Raw genomic sequence first — 27,103 nt, 5'->3', positions numbered from 1 at the left:
ATACTACAATATTGGAAGGATAAAAGCTTACCACCTATAATGCAGTGGATTGAAGACTTAAGAACGCTAGCAACAAGAGTGGTATATAGGTGCCATTCATGAATGCACTTATATCTGGATATCTGGTCTGTCTTTACTGAAGTTTATGGGTAATTTACTCCTTTTTTCCTTTTTTTAGAATGTAATATTTGAAACTGAGGCCTTTAAAGTATGTACTTACACTTGCATTTTTAATTTGCTTGCTTGTTTTGTTTTATTGAAACTTATAATAAAAATTGATAAAAAAAAACCCAGGGTGGGTAACTTTGAGGCTTTGAGGGCCAATTTCAAACCTTCTGGGGGCCTTACCTCCACTGTTGTGTGCCACCGAATTTTAGCAACAGCAAAAGGATCAGCAGTTTGCTGCTCAATTTTGGGAGCAAACTATGACAGTGGTCTAAAAGGGGCAAATTAAGCTTTAAAACAAAGTGGAGGTCAGCGGGGGGGCCATCCATGGTATACATGTTTTCTAGCTTTTCACAGTAGCTGTGAGAGCTAGAAACACACTTTGGGACATATAAAAATGCAGAATGGCAATTTACGAAAAATACCATATAGGGAAACTGCACAGCAATTCTGTGAACATATCAACACACATTTATATATTTGTGTGTAACACACACACACACACACTGTTCTTGCACTGTTAATGTTGTGCTGTTTTACCTGGCTCGATGGTGATCACCATGCCTGGCTGGAGAGGGATTGATCTGGATATATCAGGTGTATCATGAACATCCATTCCCAAGTAATGTCCTACGTGATGTGGGCAGTATTTCCGAACAGCCTAGAAGGCAATAAACAACATGTTCCTAAAGCAAGCAAAATATGGAAGGATGCAAAGTAGACAAACATCTTCAGCATGGAGCTTGATGTGGGACACATACATCAAAAAGGAAGTACACAACTAACTGCTTGTTCTTGCTTACACCATCCTTGATTGTGTCTTGTTCTTGGTATCTGGCAAAATGGGATGAATCTCCTTTCAATAAGTATGATTTTTAGTCAGGTGGAGCAACCAAAACCTGTTATTGCTCATTTTTAAAGTTCTGAAGGGAGAAGGGAAAGAAATGATAAGCTCAAAATACAAAAAAAGGGAGGCAGGGTGGGAAGAGAAAACTCTTCTCATTTGCTTTATTGCTTGTGAGCCTCTCTCACAATGCAAAATGTGAGGGCCCTGCACTGAAATTCATAGGCAGCCATTTTAAGTTAAAAAGGAAGCACCTGTTTACCAACACATAATCAACCTATAGAATGTACTGTTGTTGTGATGGCAATGAGCTCAATGGCCTTTAATGAATACTTGGACTGTAGACCTCTCAGTGGGTATTGGCTGTGATAGACAAAAGTGGAGCTTTCATTTTCAGACACCCTATCTCTGCATATGGTGATGAACTTCCCTGAAACATCTGCCTGGCCACTGTTGACAGACGAGAGTTCTGTGCTAGAGAATCACTTGTCTGACTAATTGTGGCAGTTCAGATTTCCTCAGAGATGTCTGATTCACAGGACACCTTCTTAACAGGGAACTGGGTGGAATGAAGCTCACCACCTTCTTCCACTGATCAACACAGGCACCCCATTCAAAAGACACCTTAAACCATGGCTTTAACCATGGTGGTTAAGCCAGAAAGCCAGGTTGTATTCAGAAGACACCTTAAACCATGGCTTTAATCATGGTGAATAAAGCAAAAAGCCTTATTCACCATGGTTAAGGCCATGGTTTAAGGTGTCTTCTGAACATGGCCTGGCTTTCTGGCTTAACCACCATTAGCTAAGTACTACGGACCCCTTGTTTTTCAAATGCCAAGCCATGGACTTTTGAAAAAACTGTTATCTCTAGGGTAGCAAAGGATTTTAGGTATACTAAAACAGACCATAAAATTCGTGATATTTGTGATATTAACACTCAAAAATGACAATGATTTAGTTAGGAATATAAAGATGAATTTAATTTTACTAATGTCTAGTTTACAATTGAACAAATTATGACTTCTCTAGCAGCTACTAAACCTAAATATGATGGGAGCAATCATGCCTCTTTTTGTCCCGAACAATCCCTTCCACATCCGGTTCAATATTTCCTACTTTTAATCTCAAATCTGGATCAACATCAAGCTGATTTCTATGCTTGTTCTTCATATAACAAAATGTCAAAAATGTTTGTTCCTAAAGATATGTGGAACAAAAGGGAACTAGATGGTTCAAAGCTTTTTCACCTAACTTCTTATAATCAGGAAAAACCTTCACCCAGAATTGGTCCAGTCCATATTCTTTGAAAAATGATTTCAATGAACCATCACAAATCACATCAGCAAGTGCATCTTGCTCTTCCGCAGACAGAGTTGTTAGTTGTACATCACCACAATCAAAAGGATTCCTTCTCCATGAGCTCCAGATTAATTAAATCAGAGAAAAGTTGTATCTTTATTAAATAGTCTTCAACAGCCTCCGCAAGAAGCAATCTTGGTAGTTACAAGAGCAGACATTGTAACGGCAATGTTCTCTCCAAGGCTCCCTCTTTCCTCTTTCCTCCTAACTTACACATGAGAATGTCTTGCACATTTTACTGTTAGGTGTTAGAATAAAGGGCTGGGAGGCCATGGATGAAACGATATTCTGGAGCCTCACCTGTCTCTGACTCCTATACTATCCTGCTTCCACTACCTTCACTCCTAGTAGTGTGCGTACACAGAGACACACAGTAACGGTCTACTACCATCATTATGGCAACGTTGTCTTCATGCTAAGACAGGCTACCAGTGTCCTCCATTTCTTCCTAGCTGGAAACATGGCCCCTTGAGATGTGACAAGGAAATAGCCACCATGTTCTGAGGTACGTAGAATTCCAAAAGAGTCTGACACAAGAAAACATTTAGGCCCACTGCCCACACAAAGATGTTCTCAGATACGTTAAGTTACAGCAGTTACCCTGCCTGACATCACAACTCTACAGTTTACTTTGCATAAAAGTTAAGCCTTTCCTACATTTGACCAACTAAAATAGAATTTGATGCTCTCTCATCTCCATTGGTTTATGTTAATGGCAACAGAAACTGCCTTATACCAAACCACAACAGGGCTCCATCTAGTTTAGTACCGTTTACACAGAGCGGCAGTGGCTCTCCAGCTTTCCAGACAAGAGTCTTTCCCAGCCTCATCTGGCAATCTTTCAGGAAAAACCTGGGATGGTCCGTACGCAAACATGTGCTCTGTAATTGAGCTCCAGCCCCTTCCCCTGTCTCATTTATAGGGCAGATCTGGACAAAATACAAGTCTCAGATGACCTTATTCCCTGAACTTTCACCACATGATCTAAAAGGAATTTAATTTTACTTTTGGAAAAAAAAATAGTCTGCTGTAGTGGTTCGTGTTTGATTGCGCTAAACATTCCAGGGGGTGGTGATTTAAAAATAAAATAACCTGTGCTGAAATACTATCGTGCTTGTATCTGTCCATTAGAGAACAAAGCAAGGAAAACACACCTGTTGCAAGCTGCATTACACAGCTTAGCAGAATCAAAGTGATTCATTAACAGACACTTCCAGAATAGCCAGTTCCTCACTTTTCACGAGAATAAAACCCCTCTGCGAAAATACCTCCCATAACTCTCACCACCATCTGAAAATGAGGCATTCTCCTCCCCTGGTCTGGCAGATCTGTTTATTGATCTCACTGACAAGTTAGTACCGTCCCACCTCTTCCCTCCACCCCACACAACTGACATTTGTCAGAAATTAAACAAATTGCACACCTTGAGCAATCTGAATGTTCTGCCATCTGCTGGATGAAAGAGGCATTTCTGCCAGTCCTTAATTTTTACAGAACACGTCCCACTTAGACCTGCAACAATACTAGAAAGCTCATCCACATCGGAGAAAGCAGGCACTTTGAGCTGCTCAATAGCTCAATCTGAAGTGCCTGTTCACCATTTTTTTCCAATGAGGAAAAGTATCAGGCCAAATAGAGAGTGATGTAAGGAAGCCACATACCTTGAAGAGGTGGTTCTCACTGGTGCTTGGCTGTAGGACTCCCAAATCTTTCAGCTTCTGTCCAATAAGCGTCAGCATGAGACTGTAGATGTTCTCTAGGCTCACACCTGGAGAGCAGAGCCTCAGGCAGGACTTCTGGACTTCCAGTACAGCTTGGTACAGCTCTGCTTGGGGACTGGTGAACCTGAGAATGAGAGGCAAAAGTAAAAATATCTCAGGTGGGATTTAAATGGGAAGGATTTATTAGATTGTAAGCCTATGCGGCAGGGTCTTGCTATTTACTGTGTAATCTGTACAGCACCATGTACATTGATGGTGCTCTATAAATAAATAAATAAATAAATAATAATAATAAGGACATTTAAATGGGAAGGACAGCTGGACAACCATCTGTCAGGGATGCTTTAGGGTGGATTCCTGCATTGAACAGGGGGTTGGACTTGATGGCCTTGTAGGCCCCTTCCAACCCTGCTATTCTATGATTCTAGGAAAGCAACCAATTAAGGACCAAGCCACATTTTCAAAATTATTATGTGGCACAGTCCTCCTGGGGTTCTACTACTTCAGAAAACAGGTGGAAGATTCCAGGTTTGGACACTCCCTTACATCCAATGTTCCCCAGTCATTGAAATCCAGAACTTTAAAGAGAAGAGAAGGCTAAGACCACTTCCCCTGAAATGCTAGTTTTCTACAAGCAAGTTTTTGACATGGTGGTGGAATTCAATGAAATGTTTTCCCCATCTGCATGCTGAAGTGGAACAAGACTACACAATATTTCTGAATGGGCAGAGTGGTGCTGCATCACTAAAACTCTAAGCCATTTCCCACACACTGGAGTATATGAAACAGGGAATCACTCTGTATATCAAGCAAAGGACTGCAAAGATAAGCAAGGAAGAAATCCACAGTGAAAGGGAAAAATGACAATGGCAAGACGGAGCCACTTTGGGGGGAAAACAGGAAAGCAAAAGAGAGAAATTATACCTGGATTCTACCCCCAGAGATAAACACAAGAGTGCTTAAGAGTCTGGTCTCACAACCACTTAAAAACAACATGGTATTTTGCCTGCTGGGAACAGAACCTACCTGCCATTGATGGGCCAGGTGCGAGTGATGTCGCTAACGTAACAGGAAGACTCGCATCCCCCATCCAATAAGACCATTTCTCCATCCTGGGGCACAAGAAAAAAAATTCTTTGGTATTCAAAGGCATCACTCATCCAGAGGTAGAAAACATATCTTTAAAAAACACAACTTTGAACATATGCTCAGGCAACGAGATAAGCTACTTATGCTTCTTCATTTGACAGCAACCCAGAGAAATTGAAGCTGAAGCCTTTCCCTGCAAACCACTCTAACCTATGCCAAAGCAATTTAATACGCCAAAGCAAAATATGTGATATCTTTTAACCGGACCAACTTTTGCTAGTGAAGGTTTAACCAAGATAGTGCTTTACATAGAACTTTTCCAGCCAACCACATCCCTTCCTTAATTACCTCCCCATTATCTATTGTCCCCTCCAACAACCTTAAGAACATAAGAAGAGCCATCAGGATCAGACCAAGGGTCCATCTGTCCAGCAGTGACCAACTAGCTGTCCTCCATTTCTTCCTAGCTGGAAACATGGCCCCTTGAGATGTGACAAGGAAATAGCCACCATGTTCTGAGCTATGCAGAATTCCAAAAGAGACTGACACAAGAAAACATTCAGGCCCACAGTGACCAACTAGCTGTTGCCCAGGAACCCACAAGCAAGGGACGAGTGCAACAGTCCCCCCACCCACCCCCCGGCCAATGCTTACTGCCTCCACTACTGGAGTTAGTATACAGCCATCAGAACTAATAGCCATTAATAGCCTTCTCCTCCAGGAATTTATCAAACCTCATTTTAAAGCCATTGAAATTGGTGGCCATCATTACATCTTATGGAAACAATTCCATAGACAATTTGTCTTCTCCCTGAACAGAAAATCTCCACTCCCAGGGGGCTCAAATGATCTAGATTTCCATTCACTGGAAGCTAGTACAGACCAGTAGTAGAGCCACACCCTCCTGTGATTTTTAAATGTAGCCCTCTAATCTGACTGGCTACAGCAGCAGTTGGGGCAAGTGAAGGCAGACCTGTAAAGGAGCCCAGCCCTCCAAGGATGAGAAGTCCCAATGACGTAGTGTCTCAGGCCCAGTGACAAAACGGCAGCACATAAGCGAGTTAAGCACCCAAGTGAGTTTAGCAACAGACCGAGGAGGCCAGGATGGTTTAATCTTCGCCATCTTCTCCTAGTAAGTAACTATAAATATATAACTAAAAATAAAAAGTAGCCATAAATATGTATAAATAAATTCTCCACCTTCTTCTAGTAAATAACTTAGGTAAACAAACCCCATTTGTTTTTTTAAAAAAGCCAATTATGAAGTTAGAAAGCCAGCAGGTGTTGGAGGACTATCCAGTCTGCTGCACGAAGTACAACTTGTATAGCTATCTGCTAGGCGGACAGAAGTCATGGATGTATGTAAATGGTATAATGAGCTTCTGTCTCTCCAGGAACAATATCGGTCTTTTGAAGCCAAGGTTGGTGACCTGGAGAAACAGAGAGGTTGATGGATGAGACCTTCGGGACCTAATAGCAGCATCCCAATCCCTGAGTGGCAGATCCTCTGCTGCCACAGAGTATTGGGGTCTCAGGGAAAGAGGGAGACATTTTCTCCTTCTCCTATAATACTTCATGGTCATCCCATGAAGATAATTGGTGAGAGATTCAGGATGGATAAAAGGAAGTACTACTTAACACAGCACCTAGTTAAACTATGGAATTCACTACCATGAGTAATGGCTACCAATTTGGATGGCTATAAAAGTAGATTGGAGACATTAATCATGGATACAGCTCTCAATGGCTACCAGTCCTGATGGCTATGTGCTCCCTCCAATATCAGAGACAGTATGCTTATGTACACCAATTGCCTGGGGACCATGGTCATGTCCTGCTTGTGGGTTTCGCGTGGGCAGCTTTTTGGCCACTGGGCAAACAGAATGCTGGACTACATGGACCCTTGGTCTGACCCTGCATGGCACTTCTTATATTCTTAAGTTAATAGATTAGACAGGTAGCCATTTCTCAGCTATATAAAAGTTGTTTATTCCCAGTTACAGCTTGCTGCAATGACCCACGAAGCCAGCAGCAGCCAATTATCCCCTACTGGCAAATGAATTATATGCTAAAAGTGAAAAATGTTTTGTGCTTAGACCATGACCTAGCTGAAGTGACTAATACATTTGCCATAAATGCCAACTTTGTTCTTTGTACAGCCAAGGTCTCTCTACCTTCCTACTCTGCAGGATGAAGAGTTCTATGAAATTGTGAAGCTGTTACACCAACTAAAGATTGTAATTGAGAGTCTCAGCTATGATGGCTTTTACCCATATATTTTTATAGCATCATCCTAGCAGCCATTTTGTTCCAGAAGGCTGTGTAAGAAAGAAGCATGGAGGTAGCCAGGAATGAAAAATTCCTGATAATTTTCAAGCTTCTAGTGCCTGATATATTTAAAATGCATCACTCTTGTGTATTATTCTATGCTTCCTCAGCCTAGTACCCTTCATATTTTGGGGACTACAATGCCCAGCATTCCTGACCATTGGCCAGGCTGGCTGGGGCTGATGGAAGTCCAAAACGTCAGGAGGGCACCAGGTTGGAGAAGGCTGCTTGATCCTAACTGAATAAGAAAGAGTTGCCCTCGTGAGTGTAGGCCAACCATGGGAACTCCAGCTAAATGCAAATGCCTTCTGAGCTTTAGATGACTCCCCCAGTTAAGTAACCCAAGAGGTAACATAAAACATGCCTATCTAAAGCTGTGACACAAAAATGGTACAATCGTGAAGTCTCCTCACCTCCAGATAGACAACCAGCAGCTGTTAGAGATCATCCAGGTTAAAGCATTGCCACCATACCCACCTTTTTGTTCTGTCACCTCCACCAGATTAGCCCTTGGAAGCACGGCTTTTTAATATTGAACTACCTAGCTCAAATTCAGTCTTGCGGCCAGCAACCTCCAGAAACAACGTTCACTCCCCTGAGTCAACCTACTGAATCTTTTGTTTAACCCCAAGTGGAGCACGCCTCAAGTCATCATCTTTGTGACCTCTGCCAGTACCTAAAACTACCCTTAAGTCCAAATTGATTCCAGAACCTATTATACACAGTTCCTCTGTCACGTTTACTTGACATGCTCCTGGGGTTCACCTGGAACACTGCCTGTTCCTTGTGATCCGTTCCTAACATTACCCCTCTCTCTAGAGCCAAATCCGTGTTTCTAGGGCCAAAGCTCTCTCCTCTGCTTGCACTGCTGCGCTACCTCCTTATTCCAGTTAGAGTTTCATCTCTAGTGAAGCACCCATTGCTGTATTTAGGCAACATCCATTTCAGTGGTACTACTAGCCTTGGATCTTGGCCAGCTCTCTGAGATACTTGAGAGGCCTCCATTCTGTGTACACAGCCAGGCAGCCTGTGCGCATTGGGGATAGCTGGACATTTAAGGTTTATTGGCTTTAAGCTCTGGTTCATCCTTCCTGTGGCCAAGCCAACAGACAAGCATATTTTGTTGAGGCTTTGTGGGGTTTCAAGCCAGGCCCTGTCAGGTTCCCAGGCCAGGAAGATTCATCAGATGATGATTCTGAGATCACAGAGTCCATCAACTCCGTGCATCATCCCAACATTCCCTAGGACCTCCAGGGAAGCTACACCATGTCCTCCAGTACTGGTGGCTCCTGAGGAACCCTTGGATAAGGTCCCTGAAGACCATACATCCCACACAGAATCTAAGGAGTAGGCTGAGCATCCGCCTTAGTCCTATAATGCAGCAGTGCCAGAAGACAGAGGCACACTCTGCCACATGGAGATGTCATGAAGAGGACTTTTTACACAAGCTCATGATGAACTTCAGCTCAGCCTTGGGTAGGGCCCTGGCTATATCAGCTCTCAGTTTTAGAAACAACATCTTATCTCAGCTCCCAGGACCTTGTATTCACTTTCTTGATCCTGCCTTTTGATTGGATCTCTGTGTTACTGACTTCTGGACTCTAGTTTGATTCTGCTGTTTGAACTACATTTCTATTTGACTGCTCTCTCCTATTTTGACCTTGGCGTCCCCTCAGACCTCTCTTCTGCAAACCATCTCCATGGCTGGCAAAACTGTGCCTTTGCTCTTTGCCTGTTTACTCGCCTGCCTTTGGATTTGCCCCTCAATTGCCTTAATATGGAGTCTGACCCAGCTGAACCAGAACAGTACCCCACCTAGCCATTACCCTTGAACATTCAGGAAGTGAAATCCTGTGTTTTCTCCCTCCTCTGAAACAGGTAAATATACCAACTCTTACTTCCTTTCTCTCTCTTTCCTAATATCGCTCTATATCTGCCTGTTCTGCCCTCCTGTGGCCATCCCTGTGCCACTGAAACTCAAGTTTTCCTCTTGTGTCTAGGCCTCAAAGTGCACCCTGCTGTTACCCTAGCTCTTTCCCAGTTCCTTATTATAATTCTCAATTTCAGACTTTTTTTTATCACTGCTATTATAGACTATAAAGGAATACCCTGCAGGTCCAGTGCTAAGGGTGGTGTACTAAACAATCTCTTCTTTCTGCAAATATTTATGGTAAAATAAAAACATGTATTAAGAACACAGAATCATAGAATCATAGAATAGCAGAGTTGGAAGGGGCCTACAAGGCCATCGAGTCCAACCCCCTGCTAAATGCAGGAATCCACCCTAAAGCATCCCTGACAGATGGTTGTCCAGCTGCCTCTTGAAGGCCTCTAGTGTGGGAGAGCCCACAACCTCCCTAGGTAACTGATTCCATTGTCGTACTGCTCTAACAGTCAGGAAGTTTTTCCTGATGTCCAGCTGGAATCTGGCTTCCTTTAGCTTGAGCCCATTATTCCGTGTCCTGCACTCTGGGAGGATCGAGAAGAGATCCTGGCCCTCCCCTGTGTGACAAGCTTTTAAGTATTTGAAGAGTGCTATCATGTCTCCCCTCCATCTTCTCTTCTCCAGGCTAAACATGCCCAGTTCTTTCAGTCTCTCTTCATAGGGCTTTGTTTCCAGACCACTGATCATCCTGGTTGCCTCCTCTGAACACGCTTCAGCTTGTCTGCGTCCTTCTTGAACTGTGGAGCCCAGAACTGGACGCAATACTCTAGATGAGGCCTACCTAGGGCCGAATAGAGAGGAACCAGTACCTCACGTGATTTGGAAGCTATACTTCTATTAATGCAGCCCAAAATAGCATTTGCCTTTCTTGCAGCCATATCGCACTGTTGGCTCATATTCAGCTTGCGATCTACAACAATTCCAAGATCCTTCTCGTTTGTAGTATTGCTGAGCCAAGTATCCCCCATCTTGTAACTGTGCATTTGGTTTCTATTTCCTAAATGTAGAACTTGGCATTTATCCCTATTAAATTTCATCCTGTTGTTTTCAGCCCAGCACTCCAGCCTATCAAGATCACTTTGAAGTTTGTTTCTGTCTTCCAGGGTATTAGCTATCTCACCCAATTTTGTGTCATCTGCAAATTTGATCAGCATTCCCTGCACCTCCTCGTCCAAATCATTAATAAAAATGTTGAAGAGCACTGGGCCCAGGACTGAGCCCTGCGGCACCCCATTCGTTGCCTCTCCCCAGTTTGAGAAGGTTCCATTGATAAGTACTCTTTGAGTCCGATTCTGTAGCCAACTGTGAATCCACCTAACAGTTGTTCCATCTAGCCCACTTTTAGCTAGTTTATTAATCAGAATGTCGTAAGAAGAGTCATGCTGGATCAGACCAACGTTACATCACATTCAGCATTCTGTTCACACAGTGGACACATATCAGCCTGTAGGAAATCCACACATAGGACATGAATGCAACAACACTGTTCTGGTCATGTTCCCAACATACTGCCCCTGATACTGGACACAGCATATAGGCATGAGGAGGAGTACCCATGATAGCCTTCTCCAATTTTTAATACTGAAGCTCTTTGTTGGTGTTCATAAGCTAATTTCCCCACTTTGTCTAAGCTTAGTATACAGTCCACTGTACGTACGCCACATGCATCTGCAAAACGTCTTAACATTTCCATGTCGTTTGAATATACGCATACAGATATATGTTTTTATTTGTATGTGATCCAAGACTTGCAATAACAAGTTGATTCAGTAGCAGTTATTACATTTTTTATTTTGCATCTCTTAATATACTGTAAGTTGTGGCTGCTTCCTCGCATAAATTTCAAGTGGCACACATTGACTGAGTTCACATGACATGCTGCGGCTCATTGTGGCTTATTTAAGCTATGATTTGGGGGGAGCAATTTAACAAGTCTCAGGATCTGCTGGGAGTCCAACTTACAGCCTGCTGCAATCATATCATTTTTAATCTGGCCATGATCTCTGGGATGGTTTAGCTCAACTGGACGGAATGCATACAAAAGACACTCTTGTCCTGGTGAATTTCAAAATCCATTTCGGAACAGCTGTGAACAGAGTCCATAAGTTCCAGGAAAGAATGGTAGAGATAAAAGACACTGTTTTAAGATTTGATTCCCACCAATAATATGCTACTCAAGAAATAGTACACCTGCTGTCTTGCAATAAGCGGGTCCCCAGTGCTTGGGCGCTTCAGCTGTTCATTATCATTCTTACATTCCCACTCCCCCAAGTAAACAGAGGAGGGGAAATCCCTCTCCCACAGTAGCTTTTTTTTCTAGTGAGTATTTAATCACCTGTTAAAAGCCATCATGAATTTGAAGACTGGCAGGCATCAAGTGGCCACATTCAGTAACCACTTTGAAAAGAAAGGAGGGAAGGACATGAATATCTGCTTTTGAGGAAATTGACTTTTCTTAAGAAATGACTGCAAAATTAAGTATTGGACCCTGAGTCTGCATGCACATGATCAAGGGCAAACACTGTCAGGGCGAATTTTGTATGGGCTATCCAGAGAAGGGAATGTTTGTTACTTCTGTACTGTTCACAGTTTTTATGAACAGAACTATTTCCCCCCACAAATTAGATCATATCCAGTGCAACTGCAGCATATCCCTGATGTCCTTTGTTCCACCTTCTAGAGAGGTAGTACTCCATCTCTGTATGCACAGGGTAGACAGAAGTACCCTGGAGTGGGCTATTCCTGCTATAGTAACACTGAGCTCAATAACATTCAGGAGCAGGTCTGTATACTCCTCTTTTATGATTTGATAGTTCTGCTCTTTCTTCACCTTTCTTCGCCCTTCTCTAGGAATGGACAAATCTATCAATTTGATTTCTTTCAGTTTCTCATTTTTCCCAATCTTAAGTGTGCTCTGTCTTACTTCTGCATCAGTTTGTAATTATTTTAAAAAGTCTGGATGAAAAATCTGTACATAGTTTTGTATGAATTTGCCTGATATACACATTTTTGCATGCAATTCTGTATAACATGCACATTTTTGGCAATAAATTCCCCCTAAAGTAATATTTTTGTATGTGTACTTTTGGATGCACTTTTTCCTAATATATGCATTTTTATATGTTTATGACACACATATCTCAACATACCCTGATTACCAGAACTGTCTTAAAAAGGAATTATTTATAAATATCTCATCAAAACTGAGAAAATGAAGTATATCCCAGAGTGGATAAAGTACTTCCAAACAACATACAACGTTAAAATTTGCTACACGTGTAGCCCAAGCCACAGTGATTAATATGAATGGCTGAAAATGTGACAACAGGCATGGAATATCAGGCATTAGGAGTATTCTCTTCAAATATTTTAATCAGGCTTGGAATCGGGGAAGGGGCACTTATAGTAGAAGGCAGGAACCATCACTGATGCCTGCTGAATGCAAACCTCCTTTAACTAATAGTATATAAAAACATTCCACAATTGAGAAATTCCTATATTAAAACCAACTGAAATTCCTCAAAAATGGGCTGGCAGTGGAGTAAGAAACACTAGGTAATACTCACAATTAGATCTTAATTGATTTTTTAAAAATCTCACGTACCACTGTTCCGCCCAAAGCAGAGTTACAGTCAGACTTCGTATTTTCAGGAGTGGAGACCAACCACTGCCGTTTCTCTCTCTCAAGTAAACTGATCAAGTAAACGGATATCAAGTAAACTGATACTTTCGACACTTTATTGCAATCAATCTGCAATTTCAATTTTGAGACTAGTCTATCTAAACTGCAGGCCTCAAAGCCACAACATATGGCCAAATGTTTGGATTTCTCCATTTCTTCCCCCACTTGATGCTTTTTGCACCATCTAGCCTGATACAAAGTTTTGGAGAACTTGAAAGCTTGCCCGTTTTCATGGAATTTTGCTTGATCCTAATATAGGTATTGCCCACCTGAGGATTTTTCTCTCACGGACCAGCGCGACTAGCTTTGCTTTTTAAGATTAGCTCTGTATGTGCATCCCCCTTCTAGTTTATGTGTTTACCACTTGAAGGCACTTCTGGCATTAGATAGAAGTTCTTAACAGAAAGATTTACCGCAGAATAGTGGTTTTAGAATGAAATATCACATGAGTTCTGTAAAAGGGATGTTAACCAAGATACAAGCTACAGCTCCCTACTTTGGGCGCTGAGTCACATATGCAGGCCTAATAAGCAAAGAGCACTGTAGAGCCACTCAGCAGCTTGTTCTTTGTCAAGGAACACCCTTGACCACCACTCTGGTCCATGTTGCACTAACTATGCTATAAGACGTTGTGGATATCCACTCAGGAAACAGACATTACAACTATGCACATTGCACAAAACAGCAAGCATCGCCTAGAATAAAACATTTTCAAATACTTTTGTAGGGTTTCATAGAATTGAAGTATCAGTACATTTCAGTAAAAAAAAAAAAAAAAAGGTCCAAATCCATTTGGTTACCTTGATGAGCTGGTTGTTTTTCACATAATGCAAGGTGTTGGACCTGTTACCACCTGCAACCACAGGGGGATAAGCCAAAATGTCAGCACCACGAGCCCGGCATTCAAATTCAAACTGAAATGATCAAGTTAGTAATAAAAAAATGCATTAATTCTGGCTCAAATTCACAGCTCCTAACCAAGCCCTTTTCTGCCCATGAACTGGAGAGCCAGCCAATGAAGTGCAGCAGATACAGTTTTGGACTTGTACTCGGGGAAGGGGGTTCAAACCCTTGCTGAGTGATGGGTAGCTTTATGCCAGTCTCACCTTAACTTACCTAATAGTTTGCTGCAAGGAGAAATAGGGTGTTTTGATTTCAGCAGCAAAAAACCCAGCAGTTTGCTGCTGAACTTTGGTGGCAAGCCACTACGGAGGCTTAAAGGGGACAAATGTAGCTTGTTTTCAAGCTAAACCTGACCCCTTTAAGATTTCATGGAAGTTTGCTGCTCAAATTTGGCTGCAAACTGATAATTTCTTTGGAAGTTGGGACACCACCAGAGGCTGGGTAGTCACGTGTGACCCGTGTGTTGCCCACCCATGCCATACAGACTGCCATGAACTCCTTGCAAGAAACACAGAAAACCAGTCTATAATAGATGAAGACTCTGGTTCATCCTTTTGCTCATCCAGCAAAAAGATGAGATTTGTTGTTGTTTTGGAGAAATGTCAGTGTCTAGAATGTGGATAAAAATACCTGAGTATGAGAGGATGTATGATAAGTAAGTAAGTAAGTAAGTAAGAAAGAAAGAAAGAAAGAAAAGTATTTGCCTTTGACTAACACATGCCAAAATTATAAGTAACAGTTTGGGGTTGCCTTAAGCTTCCCTGAAGTTTCAGCCCCTTATCTTTTATCTCTGGTGAGGAATAGTTTTGGGAAAGAGGCATAATTGGTGCTGGCACAGCAAATGCCTTTGTTAACCTCCCATTGTTGGTTCACATGAAAGGCTAACCATGCTGTCCTATGAATGTCTACTCAGAAGGAAATCCTACTGGTTTCATTGGGACTTATTCTCAGGTACATGTGTATGGGACTGCATCCTAAAGGTGCTACCAGATAAGGCTTTACGGTGGCACTGCCCTGCTTTATTTAAGGAATTTTACGGGGGCTCCAGACACTGTCTTCAACTTGTAACTCTCCTGTTTTCCCACTGCTTCTTCCATCTTTACTCTTACCACAGATAACCCATTAAGAAAGGAAAGATGGAATAGCTACACAATGCCTTCTCATTGGTAGCACCAGCAGCCCTCTATCTGGAAGCACAACAAATTCAATGCAAAAAACCAGCTGAATGAAGAACTATGGTGTTTTTCCATGACCCAGCAAAGCACATACCTTAGCATACAGAAATGCTTCATCTACTGGAGCTTTGCTTGCAAACATCGTCTCTACGAATGCCTGTCAAAAAGCAGCAATAAGAGCCTCTGGTGAACAAGTATTCTGAAACAGAGGAACAGGGTCCTTTTATGTTCACTACTTTAGGTCAAAATTATTCAAGATAAAGGCACATTTAAAACAATATTTTACCATCCCTTGCAGTATTTCGCAACAGAAAAATCAGGATCAACTCTTAATATATCAAGATTTTTTTTAAAGGACTGATTCATTTTTTAATATTTGATGATGATTTCTGAATAAAAGAAAGTGTAATTTGCAAGACTGTCAGTAAGCTTTGATTGCTTTCAGCTAATGGGCATTACAACATCCCAAGAAATAAAACCTCCCAGAGGTTCAATTTCAGAATTAAAAAAACTGAAGATTAGAACTTAGAAACAATGAACATCATAAGATCTAAATATATCAATAATTAAAACATAATTATGGCAATTAATTGTCAAATCTGAAATAGGTTTGTTCAGAAATGCAAGGCTGGCAAAGCATAAAGAGAAAATCCATGGGTCACGTGAGTGTTTGTGCCAGAAAATAGGTCGCTTAACTTTTCTGAAGCAGAACTTAACTTTGTGGGCTAAAATATTACCAATTTTTTAAATGCAGTTCCACAGAGCAAAATAACATCTAGCACAGGAGGTCTTCCAACTTGGAATCTCCACAGATACAAATATACACTGAAGTTGTAACATGCAAAGATAAATACCTAACTTTTAGGGAGCCAGGACAATGATCCATGTAACATAGCACCATAAACTCTTATCTGGGAGTCGCTTTGCAATCTCATGGTACAAATGAATGCCCAGAAAGTGAATGTGTTAGCCATAGGCCATTACACTGAGGGTCTCACAATATGGACTTTGAATCAACTACATGCACAGCTGTGTTCTGTCTTTGAGCTACAGCCCTTCCCTAACCATATTCTCACACAGTCATCAACTTTAGTTTGGCATATGGCATGTTAGGCTTATTTAAAAGATATGCAGAATCCATTAAAATGAGAATTAGCATATCTAAAGGAGTATCTTCTCCTGTATGTACATTCCTAGCCATTAAGATGAGTGGGTTTCTATATCTCAACATTTTTACAAGTGCAGATTGCAGGGACATCACATTAGCTTTGGAATGATGCCCTTATTATGGAATTCCCTTTTTAGAGAGGATCACCAGAATATGGCTCAGCGGCATTGCACCACATAATGGTTTGTGCTAACCAGAGATTAGAATTCAAACAATTGTTTAAGCTTCCATAGGCAAGCCACAGTTTAAAGTTGCTTGCCTAGTTCTGTCCTCCCAACATTCAACTTCATAGATTCAGTGCAGTGTTTATGGTGTAGCATCTTCTGGAGGCAGAGTCATGGACAAAAGTATGGTCTGGCAATTCAGATCAAAAGAAGGGGGAAACAAGTCCTCAAGATGCAAAAAGATTTATTTGTACAAAGTCCAACATGTTTCGGCCTGTGTCCTTTCAAAGGCCTTCTTCAGGGGGTTGTTAGAAGATGTCTACAGATTTTCCTCTTGCAATAAACTGCCTCCACTAATAACCATTGGCAATTAAACATCATACCAAACCAGACCTGGCACAAACAATGGTTTTCAAATGCCAAGCCATGGTTTCTGATAGTGATTTAGTGACTTATCACAAACCATGGTTTTTCAGTTTTGACATCATGCTTAACTATGGTTGGACTGCCTTAACTACAGTTTGACATGATGCCTGAATTAAGTCTATATAACCCACTGACATTCAAAAATTTCTTCACATATTACAATACAATCAAATGTCTACAGCAGCCTTCCTCATGTGTTGCCCTGCAAATATTTTGGACTACAACTTCCATCACTCTCATTCAGCATGCCCAATAGTCAGATGATGGGAGCTCTAGACCAAAACATCTGGCAGACACTACGTGGGAGAAGGCCGATCTATAGTGAGGAAAAGAGGTCACGAAGCTTATCAAAATATTCACTACATAACGAGCATGGCAATACTTAGAAATACAGAATTTCAGCCAATCCATTTTTATTGTATTTTCTGTTCCAAGTTTGGGGAAGTATCTTTTGTGTCCATGAAGTCACGCAATGGTGCTTTTGCACTTCTAAACAGAAGGGAGTTCCCACCGATTTATCCCAATCTGGAAACAAACATTTTTGCTAGCTGGTGAGGTTATTTTTAAAAATGCAAAAGCTGCATTGCAGGAGCACTCACTCGTGTAAGCGCAATAGAATCAGCAGAGCCCTGCTGGATATTGCCCCGGAATAAATAAATGTTATTTAGTAATAAAGTCATTGTACTGCATACTAGACTTAACCAACCATCAATTTTAGATCCTTCCCTATTCTTCCATCTATAAGTTAATTCTGTTGTTGTGGTCATCATGTCATTTTTTTAAAAAACTATGCCTTTAGGGAATTTCAATAAGTATACTAGAGGATTTAGTGCCTCTCTACAGCAGTGGTCTTCAACCAATGGGCTGCGACCCGAAAGTGGGTCGTGAGATCAGTCCAGACGCGTCGCAGCAAAGCTGTTGCTGCCATGTTGGGAAATTGTGAAAGTGGGTCCCATGTTGCAGGTTGGGAGTCCGCGGTAGGTCTCCGGTCTGGACCAGTTGAAGGCCACTGCTCTACAGGATATAATTTTACTATAACTAACCATACTTTCTTCCAGTATTCTTTGCATTAACTTACTTCCAGCATGATGATGTAGATCAAGGGTAGGGAACCTCAGGTTTAGGGACCAAATCCAGTCCTTCTGAGTTCTCCAGATGGACACGACCCCTTTGTCCCAACTACCAATTGTTCTTGTGCGTTTCTCCCCAGCCTAAAATATTGAAATGTTTCTCCTAAAGCTTAGTTACTGCATGAAGAGCTTTAAACTAGAATGTGTTGGTATTTTTGGCCCACCTCTTTTGCCTTTGGCTCCACCTACTACTGGAATGCGGCCCCTAGAGCTTCTCCGACATTTAATTTTGCTCTGGGTCTGAAAACGGTTCCCCACCCCCGACACAGATCCATGTAATTACCATTACACTTCCCAAAAAGCCCTGTTAACTTTATACACAACACATTTTCCACATTTTTCTAGGGTAAGGTGCCATCAATACAATACTTTGAAATTGTTCTTCATTAAACTTACAGAATTAAAAGAATATTCAGGCTGCAACACTTAACTGAGAGTTAAGTCTCACGGAATTCAATGGGACTTACTTCTGAACAGACATGCATAGGCATATTCTGCAAACTTCCTCTTTGGAAATTTAAGACTATATATATTCCGAAATGTTCCTGTAATAATGTCTATTTTAGTGCGTGGTTTTTTTGCTTGCAGGGAACTGTATATTGTATATTTTTGATAGATTTCCTTTACTGGGTTTTACATCAAGTACGATCTTCTCAAAAGGGAGTCAAACTATTAACACTGAATGCCTCAACTATGAAACACTGAATCTGAAAAAATGGCACGTGTGGGTCTTGGTCCAGCATTATTTCACCCGCAGCTTCAAATGAAACTATTGATCCATCTTTAATAAAGTCCATAATTCTAGAGAAACCATTCCCACTTTAAAAATTACTAACTTTGACTTTATCATTATAAAGGGATTACAGTCAAAAAGGGAGTTTTCTCAACATAATTTCTGTTTAATTTTGTCTCAAGATATCAACAGCGATTTCCATAATGAATTCTTACAGATTTATAAAAGCCACTTCCACCTCTTAACAATGCCCTTAATGGTTGTTTCAAACCATTATATTCTAAAACCAGCCACGGGATGTCACTAGTTTTCATGATACAAGATGAATTTGCCTCTAGTTGTGAAGCTAACTAACAAAGGAATATCAGGTTTATTTAGTTCCTGCTTGGTTTGTTTTTTTGTTGCATTAATTCATATAAGACTAATCTTATTGGGAAGGATCCAAAGTGTCTGGTCGCTAGTGTTATAGACACTACACTAGTGGAAACCAACAATTGTGCAACCTGTCACACTAGTAACTGCTACTGACATTGTGTAAGCAGTAGTTTCCGCTACTGCAACATAAATAGTCCTAGTGGCTAGGCACCACTGAATCTATCACATTGTATTAGGCACAAGGAATTACAGTAAGGGTCTGATTATACTTGTATTGCTCAATTTCATGGGAAAGCTTTGCAAACAATATTTTGCTGGTATGACTTATTTATAAACTAGTTTCCAAAAGGATCCTACCAGAAGCAACCCAGGTTTGTATGCATCCCATTTCCCCTTTATCAAGAACTCCTGCAACATGCCAGCTTTTCTATTGGCATGCTATTGAGCATAACTGCATTGTCCCATACCTGTGATGTCACTTTTCCAGCATTCTTCATCTTCTCAATCTCTGCAGCAGATTTGATCAGCCGTAAGTTTTGCACTAGGTGCCTGATGGCTCGGATACGGTTCTTGCTTCTAGCTTTGACTTCAGCCAGGTGCAGCAGGTAATCAGAATGGAGCTGTGGATGTACAGGTTTAGCAAAATCGTACCAAACCATACTAGATTCATCTGTAAAACAGAATATAAACACCTGTTAGTTTAATTAGCTAAACATATTTGGCGGGAATTCAGAACTTGCAAGTTCCTCCTGAATTATAAACATCGGATGGTTTGGAAGAGTAACTGTTAAATGTCACTTCCCCAAATTGCTGATAATATTCCAATGAGGAAATAATTCCCAGGCTGTCTTGTCTTGATTTTAATGTATTTTGTAAACCTGCCTGAAAGGAATCTATTATCAAAATCTTTCCTCCTATTTCTCCAATTCTTCCATACACTGACTGGGTTCGGATGACTTGATAACCAACGGTGGGCTAAATAGTCAACGGCAGGTTATTGTGTCATCCGTCAGGACTTTTTCACACCATGGTTGCTTATTCAGCCAAAATAAACAATGCAAATAAACAACGCTGTGCAGAGTTGATTATTTGAACAACCGTTGGTTATCGTGTCATGTGTCATTGACTATTTCATCACACACAGTTGATTATTTTCGGCGACTACTGAGTCCCCTGGCAAGAGCAGCCGAAGTGGCTGCTGCTGCTCTAGTCCAGCTGGCAGAACTTTCAATGGCTGATGGGATACCAGTGGGAGGACTGAGACGGGGAGAGAGGGCAGTGGATGTATCAATCAAACAGACCGCTGACTAATAGTCAACTTGACTCTGGCCTTAAACCACACCACGGTTAATTATAATCATGTTATGTGGGAAATACCCCCTCGATAATCCATCATGGAATTGACTATTAACCCACCATTGACTATTGTGTTGTCCGAACACAGCCACTGTCTCCTTAAAAACAGAACTGCATGTATATATTAAATATAAACTGAGAAAAGATATCTTATTGCAAAACTCATTTATGCAGGGGGGATAGCCTGTTTTCTCAATGTAAGTTGTCTCATCTGATTTCTTTGAAAACTAGTTCTTTGGATCACATAGGCCTGAATGAGGAATAGATAAAAAAAATATCCTCTAACAGTGCAATACTATGAATGTTTTCTCGGAAGTAAGCCATTCTCTGTTAAATAGGGATTACTCCCTATTAAATGTGTTTAGGGCTGCAGCCTAAACAAATCACCTGGCTCCTTTGCAAACATGTCATTCCTCAAACAAAGTGATCTTGAAGGGACAACTTAAATGCTTTCCTTGGAACTGAAGACAAGTTAAGTAACAATTTCTGTAATAATCGTTAGTTCCTTGCTATCTGAGTTGAAATCACTCACCCACAGGCTATACATGACCACAGGAGAATCTGAAAATGTTCACTGTAGAGCTTTCCTCAAACGTATTTTTTTCTTCTAGAGCCATGGACGTTGGTGATAAATCCAACCAAGGAGCTCCAGGTGCAAGACTTTATCTTTTGCTACCACTGTACCCTTAGCCTGCTAGCAAACTACCACAAGACCTCACAGACCCTGCCAAATCTCATACCATTCCATATCTCTTGTTTGCTTTTACTTACCTTTAAATTTAGCCACCAGGTGCCTAAATTCCTCTATGGTATATGCTTCATCCACACCCGTGAGAGCCACTGCCCCATCAGTACCAGACCGCGGCCCATCCCATAGCTCTCTGCTTGGATCCCGCCGTGGGACAAACAGCAGAGCTTTGTGGGATGGCAAGGGTTTGCCAGGCACACTCTGCAGCACTAAGATACTGTCAGGTTCCTGGAATCCACACAGATATAGAAAGTTAGTGTCCTGATGGAAGGTGAATGGAATATCATTGCTCATGTAGTAGGTGGGATTGGATAGCAGAATCACTGTGTGGTCCATTCCTGGCACCTCTTTGTGTATCCGAGCCATCAACTTGTGTCTACGGAGAGCATATTCCACTTGTGACAATCCTGGTGTTACTTCTCCTGTGAACAGAAATCAAAAGTAAAAATCCTGTTTTAGAAACATCTTTTCTTGTGGCTGAACCTGGTCTTTTCCATTCTATGCCATGCTGCTAACCTCAACTTTCCATTCTTGCCTCCTTTCAGCCGACCCTACTTTGCACTTCACTTCCTCTTTTCTACACATCGCTATTCTTTATCCTACTCCAATGTCTCCATATCCTCATCATAGTCCTCTGCCCATATGGAGAGGGAATGTTCAATTTTAAATTAACAGATTATTAACATTAATGCAAAAACATTAACAAACTTGACTTCAAGTCATTCCAGAAGTTAAACTGACATAATATTAATTTTTTGACAGTGAGAACAATTGATCATGCAGGGGGCTGTGGAGAAAAGAAAAGAGGTAAACTTTAGCCCATTTGAAATAATAAACTTTTATAGCTTCTGGACGTTGAACAGTCAACAGAAGTGCTGCTTGCTCCCTTTTAGGGCAATGTATGAAAGGATATTTGATTCCTCGATGAAACGGTCTCCAAGAAACACCAGCCTTCTAATTGACTATTAAGCTGGACTATTTTTAGTATTATAAGTTATGTACCTAATAGCTCCAAGGAAAAAATCTCTTTCTCGGAACTTCAGATTTAATCTTTCAACCACATTTTGTCTGCAAAGAATGCAAAGTACAGAATACAAGAGTCTTAACAAAACTGGACTGAAGAAACAAGAGCTGCTGTTTGCAAGTGAGGTACTTTCTTGGTATTATCTAAATTGACAATCCTGCACTCAGTTACTCGCTCATAAATGTTGTTGAAGTTAATAGGATTTAACTCTTATATGACTGATGTGAGAACTGCACTCTTTGACTATAAACTTTAAACAAACGTACCTGGAAGTACGTTCCAATGAAGTCAACAGGACTGACTCTCAGATAAGATAGTTTAAGATCATGCTTTTCAGCATTTCAAGAAATTGCTATTAAAAATGTTAATGCTCTGTGTCTAGAATGTGTTTATGTTGCCTATTCCATAAATATAACTTTTATTTTCAAGTTTCCGTTCTTTGTAATATATGGCATTGGATCCAATGATCCCCAGAGTGGAGTTCTGCTCACAGACAGGACACCTGCTACCAAAAGGGAGAAGGCAATTCCCCAACCCCAATTCCCTTTCCAGACCCTTCACTTCTAAAAATATTTTTCCAGAAGGTTGGAGGATGGTGCAGGTGACCCATATAAATTGAGGGGGGGGATCACCTCCCCTGCTTCCATTAGCAGGTGTCGCCACTGGATCAAAAGCCCTTATCTTCAAAACACCCAGGCAAAACACATACCCATACACAAAAAACCCAAGCAAAACACACAAACCCAGCTGACCCTCTACACACACAGGCAAAACACACACAACACAGGAACAGCGCTGCCCTACCCCTTGCTGCCCAGGACAAGCCTTATCATCTGTCCGCATACTTTTTTCTTTATTTTCTGGGCAGCAGGGCACACTTCAAAATGAAGCGTTGGGCTGCAGTCACCCATCACATGGAGCCCAGAACTATTCTTAGAAATAAAGATGGCACTGGAGGCCAGCACTTCACTTTGCAGCATACCATACTCCCAATTTTAAAAATCTAATAAAATAAAAATCAGGAGGGGCAAGGAGCCTGGCAAGCATCAAAAAAAGGTGTTTGCAGACACATTGCTGCGCTTGGGCACCATGCGGAAGACTCCTGGGCTAGATAATCCTTTGGTCTGATGCAGCAAGACTCCTCTTTTATTACCGTATTTCTTTGATTCTAAGACACACTTCCCCCCCATATAAATGTCTTTAAAAACGGGGTGCTTTTTAGAATCGCGGGTGCGTTTATTATTTCTTAGAATCAAAGCTTTTTTTCTGTTGGTGGTACTGAAATTAGTGTGCGTCTTACAATTGATGGCATCTTAGAATCAAAGAAATACGGTATTATTGTTCTTTACATTTCTGTATTGCCCCTAGCTGAAGCTCTGAGAGGTTTACAAAGATTGAAAACAATGAAAAATACAGTATACAAAGTTTTAAAAACATTTACATAATAACACACAAACAGGGTCTACACGTAGAGACCACATATATTTAAAAATCAACTTTAAGCATAAGACACATCCGGGGCCCTCTTATGTTCTTAAGGAATGGAAAACCATGCATCCAACTAAAACTCATAAATGCAAGATGGCTTTTGATTTTTAATGGCATCATGGCTTCATCTGAAACTTCTCATGCCTTTAAAAGACTTGTTGCATGACTAAAAAATTTACATATATGACTTCTATCCAAATCAAAATTTAAGACATTTTTTCCAAGGGGAAAATACTTTTAAAATATTGGTTCTGTTTGGATTAAAATTTTGAGTTATATCCCCCCAACATAGGCCATAACATAATACACACCTGGTCAATATTTTTTGACCCGATTGCAATAAAGAACTTGTTGGTATGAACAAGCTGAAGCATCACCAGCCACCAGACTGCAAGTCAGGCTGAATAGAGGAGGGGTTTTTTGTGGGTCACCAGGACAAACACTGACCCAACTCAGTCCAGATATAATTCTAATGCCAACCACTGTAGTGTAACATTATCAATCCAAGTAGCCAGAAGACAAAATACTGCAATTTTCATTAGTCTAGATAAACTGGACTGATATTTGCATAGGATTATAATTACCCAAGAGCATAATCCTATGCATGTTTAGAGAGGAAAAATTCCTATAGCTTGCAGCAACCTCCAGGCAGACTGGCTGGGAAATGATGGTAATTGTAGGAGTTTTTTTGTCTAAACAAGCAACATTTCACAATAATTGAAGCCCAGCTAATTCTATTATAGCTGGCAAAGTTTTTATAGTCACCACCGACAGAACAGCTGAATGGGGAAAAGGTACTTAGCAATATATACATACCATTTTAAAAATAATATTTCAAACTAGCTGGAAAGTAAGGACAAGAAAATAATACACAAATAACCACATAGGAAGGTTGCATTCCTATGCACACTTACATAAGAGAGATTATCTGACTGAACTCTGTGATTTACAAATGTGAACCAAGCAAGCACAAGTATTTCTTTCTAAATGTTTTTACCTCAACGTTCTATTCGAAGTTAATCTGAAAGTCTAACAAAGTTAAAACACCGGTAAACTCAATATAGAAATACTCAGATAAAACAAAGCAGACCAACAGCACAGTAAAGCAGACCAAAACACATCAATAAAAGGAGCAAAAAGCCCGTTGGAATAAATTGTCTTCATTGCCTGTGTAAAGACAGACCCAGTTTGACCTTTGTTGAGAGGTTACTCCCGAAGTCTTGGTGCCATGACAGAGAAGACCCCACACTCATGTCTACCTGCCACACCTCTGATGGTGGGGGAACACATTACAGGGCCTCTGACATGGATCTTAGTGTCCAAGCAAGTTCATAGGATGAGGCAGTTCCTATATTTTTTCAGCTGCTAAAGTTATGGCAATTATTGCTAGCCATATCTGTAGTCACCTCGTTTACAAGTTATCTTTGCCCAAAACAATGCACACTCAGGGATGATGCATCTTAGCAATTTTAGGAAATGCTTCCCAGGCAGCAACATAAAAGGTCATGAGGAATTCCATAAAAGATGTATAACATAAGAACCTGACAGTGAGACTCAGAAAACAGTATCTCCAATCCTATGCAAAATTATCTGGGAGTAAAACTCTCTTGGATATAGTGGGCCTTATTTCCGAATAAATATTTATCTATTATTTATTGCATAGGACTGCACTGTAATGATCTTTACCTGATTTGAGAAGATGTGGGTGTGTGAAAGGGCTAGGCTGACCTAGGTATCGGTTTGGAATCTTCTTCTGTTGAACAGGCTGAATGGACAATTTCCGAAAGAAACAGAACTTGCAGCCTAAAAGAAAACAGCTGCACTGTGACATGGTGAAATACTTCTCTCTTTCTAGCTATCACACAGACAAGTCATACATCTGCCATTCTTAAGCACTGCTCATCTCACCTTGCCTCCAAAGATAAATTCCTACTTAACATTTCATTGCCAACATGGAATGACAGAACGTCAGAAATTGATGTTTACTATTAAAAAGGTCTGGGTTGGAGATTCAAAAAGACTGTGTTATAAAAATTATTTACAAATATGATATTGTAGACAGCTTGACATTGCAAAACTTTTTTTTTTTGCCATTCATAAAGGACAGAACTATGGGTGTTTAGATAGGAAAAAGTGCCACAATTCTCTGACTTGGGAATGCTGAGAGCTGTAGGACCTCTTTCTGCCTATGCGTGCGTAGGAATATGCCCTCAAACATTTTTTGACTTCAACATGTATTTTCATTACTAAGGCTGCAAATGACTTGGCTGTGGCACTGATTATGACATCACCATTTTCCACAGAAAAGTAGCAATGACTAAGGCTGCGATCCTATACCCACCTACCTAGGAGTAAGTCTCACTGAACTCATTGGGGCTTACCTTGATTGCTCTGTTAAGGCTACAATCCTATTTAGTATTAGGTACACTTAAGGCCACTGAATTAAGCTAGTTTGTGTATGCCTAACTCTGCATAAGATTGCAATATTGTTTCCCAATCTTTGTTTAGGCTTAATTTGTACAACTGAAATCCCAGCAGCAATCTGAGTTGAACATGGTGGATACTTTCAAATAAACATGCATAGGAATGGACTGCATGCTCTGAAACTACCTGCCAGAATATTTCCTAACATGTACACTCAGCATTTCAGCTCTTTGGCCTTATACTATGCAAAATTTATGCAGTTCAGTGGGACTTTTCTAACTTAAATATGAGTGATATTGCAGCTAGGTAGACTGGTCCTAGTTATGTTTCCTCAGAAGTAAATCCCACAGAATTTAATGGACCTAGTGCCAAGTAAGCATACAGAGGATTGCAGCCTTTGGCTACTATCCACACACCAATTGCATCCAGGTAACCTGAACCTAGGCATCTTTACCCAGAAGTAAATCCCATGTAAGTTTTTACATATTTTGCAGCCTTATCTTACATATGTTTAATTAAGTGCAACTTCCACTAAATTCAACACGCCCTACTTCCTAGAAGGGGTGTTTAGGACTGCAGCCTTAAAACTGAAACCTATGCTTGTTTAATTAAAAACAAATGAATAAAAATAGAAGTTCTACTAATTTCAACTGGAATTCTCACATGGGTGTGCATAGGATTACACTGCAATCATATGCAAAGTTGGGCATGCCTAAACCATTGATTTCAGTGAGGCTAGACATAACTTATTCTGCATAAAATTAGGCAACCCAGAGATTTTGGTTCTATTTTACACTAGAAAGCAATTATTAAAACATATGAAAAAGTAAAACAGACACACACTCTTCTTTAAG

The 27,103-nt window shown here is 40.7% G+C and overlaps 1 protein-coding gene across 2 annotated transcripts in view; it reads right to left on the bottom strand.

Moving 5' to 3' along the window:
• XPNPEP3 (X-prolyl aminopeptidase 3) overlaps positions 1–27,103 on the bottom strand; it is a 32,985-nt gene that overhangs the window by 4,684 nt on the left and 1,198 nt on the right. For both annotated transcript variants that reach the window (XM_063133581.1, XM_063133580.1), the window contains exons 2-9: positions 25,512–25,628; positions 21,337–21,735; positions 19,677–19,879; positions 15,308–15,370; positions 13,936–14,049; positions 5,118–5,203; positions 4,032–4,215; positions 706–826 (exon numbers count right to left, since the gene is read on the bottom strand). In XM_063133581.1, the coding sequence (XP_062989651.1) occupies positions 706–826; positions 4,032–4,215; positions 5,118–5,203; positions 13,936–14,049; positions 15,308–15,370; positions 19,677–19,879; positions 21,337–21,735; positions 25,512–25,628 (1,287 nt within the window). The remainder of the gene's footprint in view (positions 1–705; positions 827–4,031; positions 4,216–5,117; positions 5,204–13,935; positions 14,050–15,307; positions 15,371–19,676; positions 19,880–21,336; positions 21,736–25,511; positions 25,629–27,103) is intronic.

This window comes from Elgaria multicarinata, chromosome 9, assembly GCF_023053635.1.
Source record: "Elgaria multicarinata webbii isolate HBS135686 ecotype San Diego chromosome 9, rElgMul1.1.pri, whole genome shotgun sequence".
In the NCBI taxonomy this organism is placed as follows: domain Eukaryota; kingdom Metazoa; phylum Chordata; class Lepidosauria; order Squamata; family Anguidae; genus Elgaria; species Elgaria multicarinata.
This window is presented reverse-complemented; position numbering and strand designations above follow the sequence as displayed.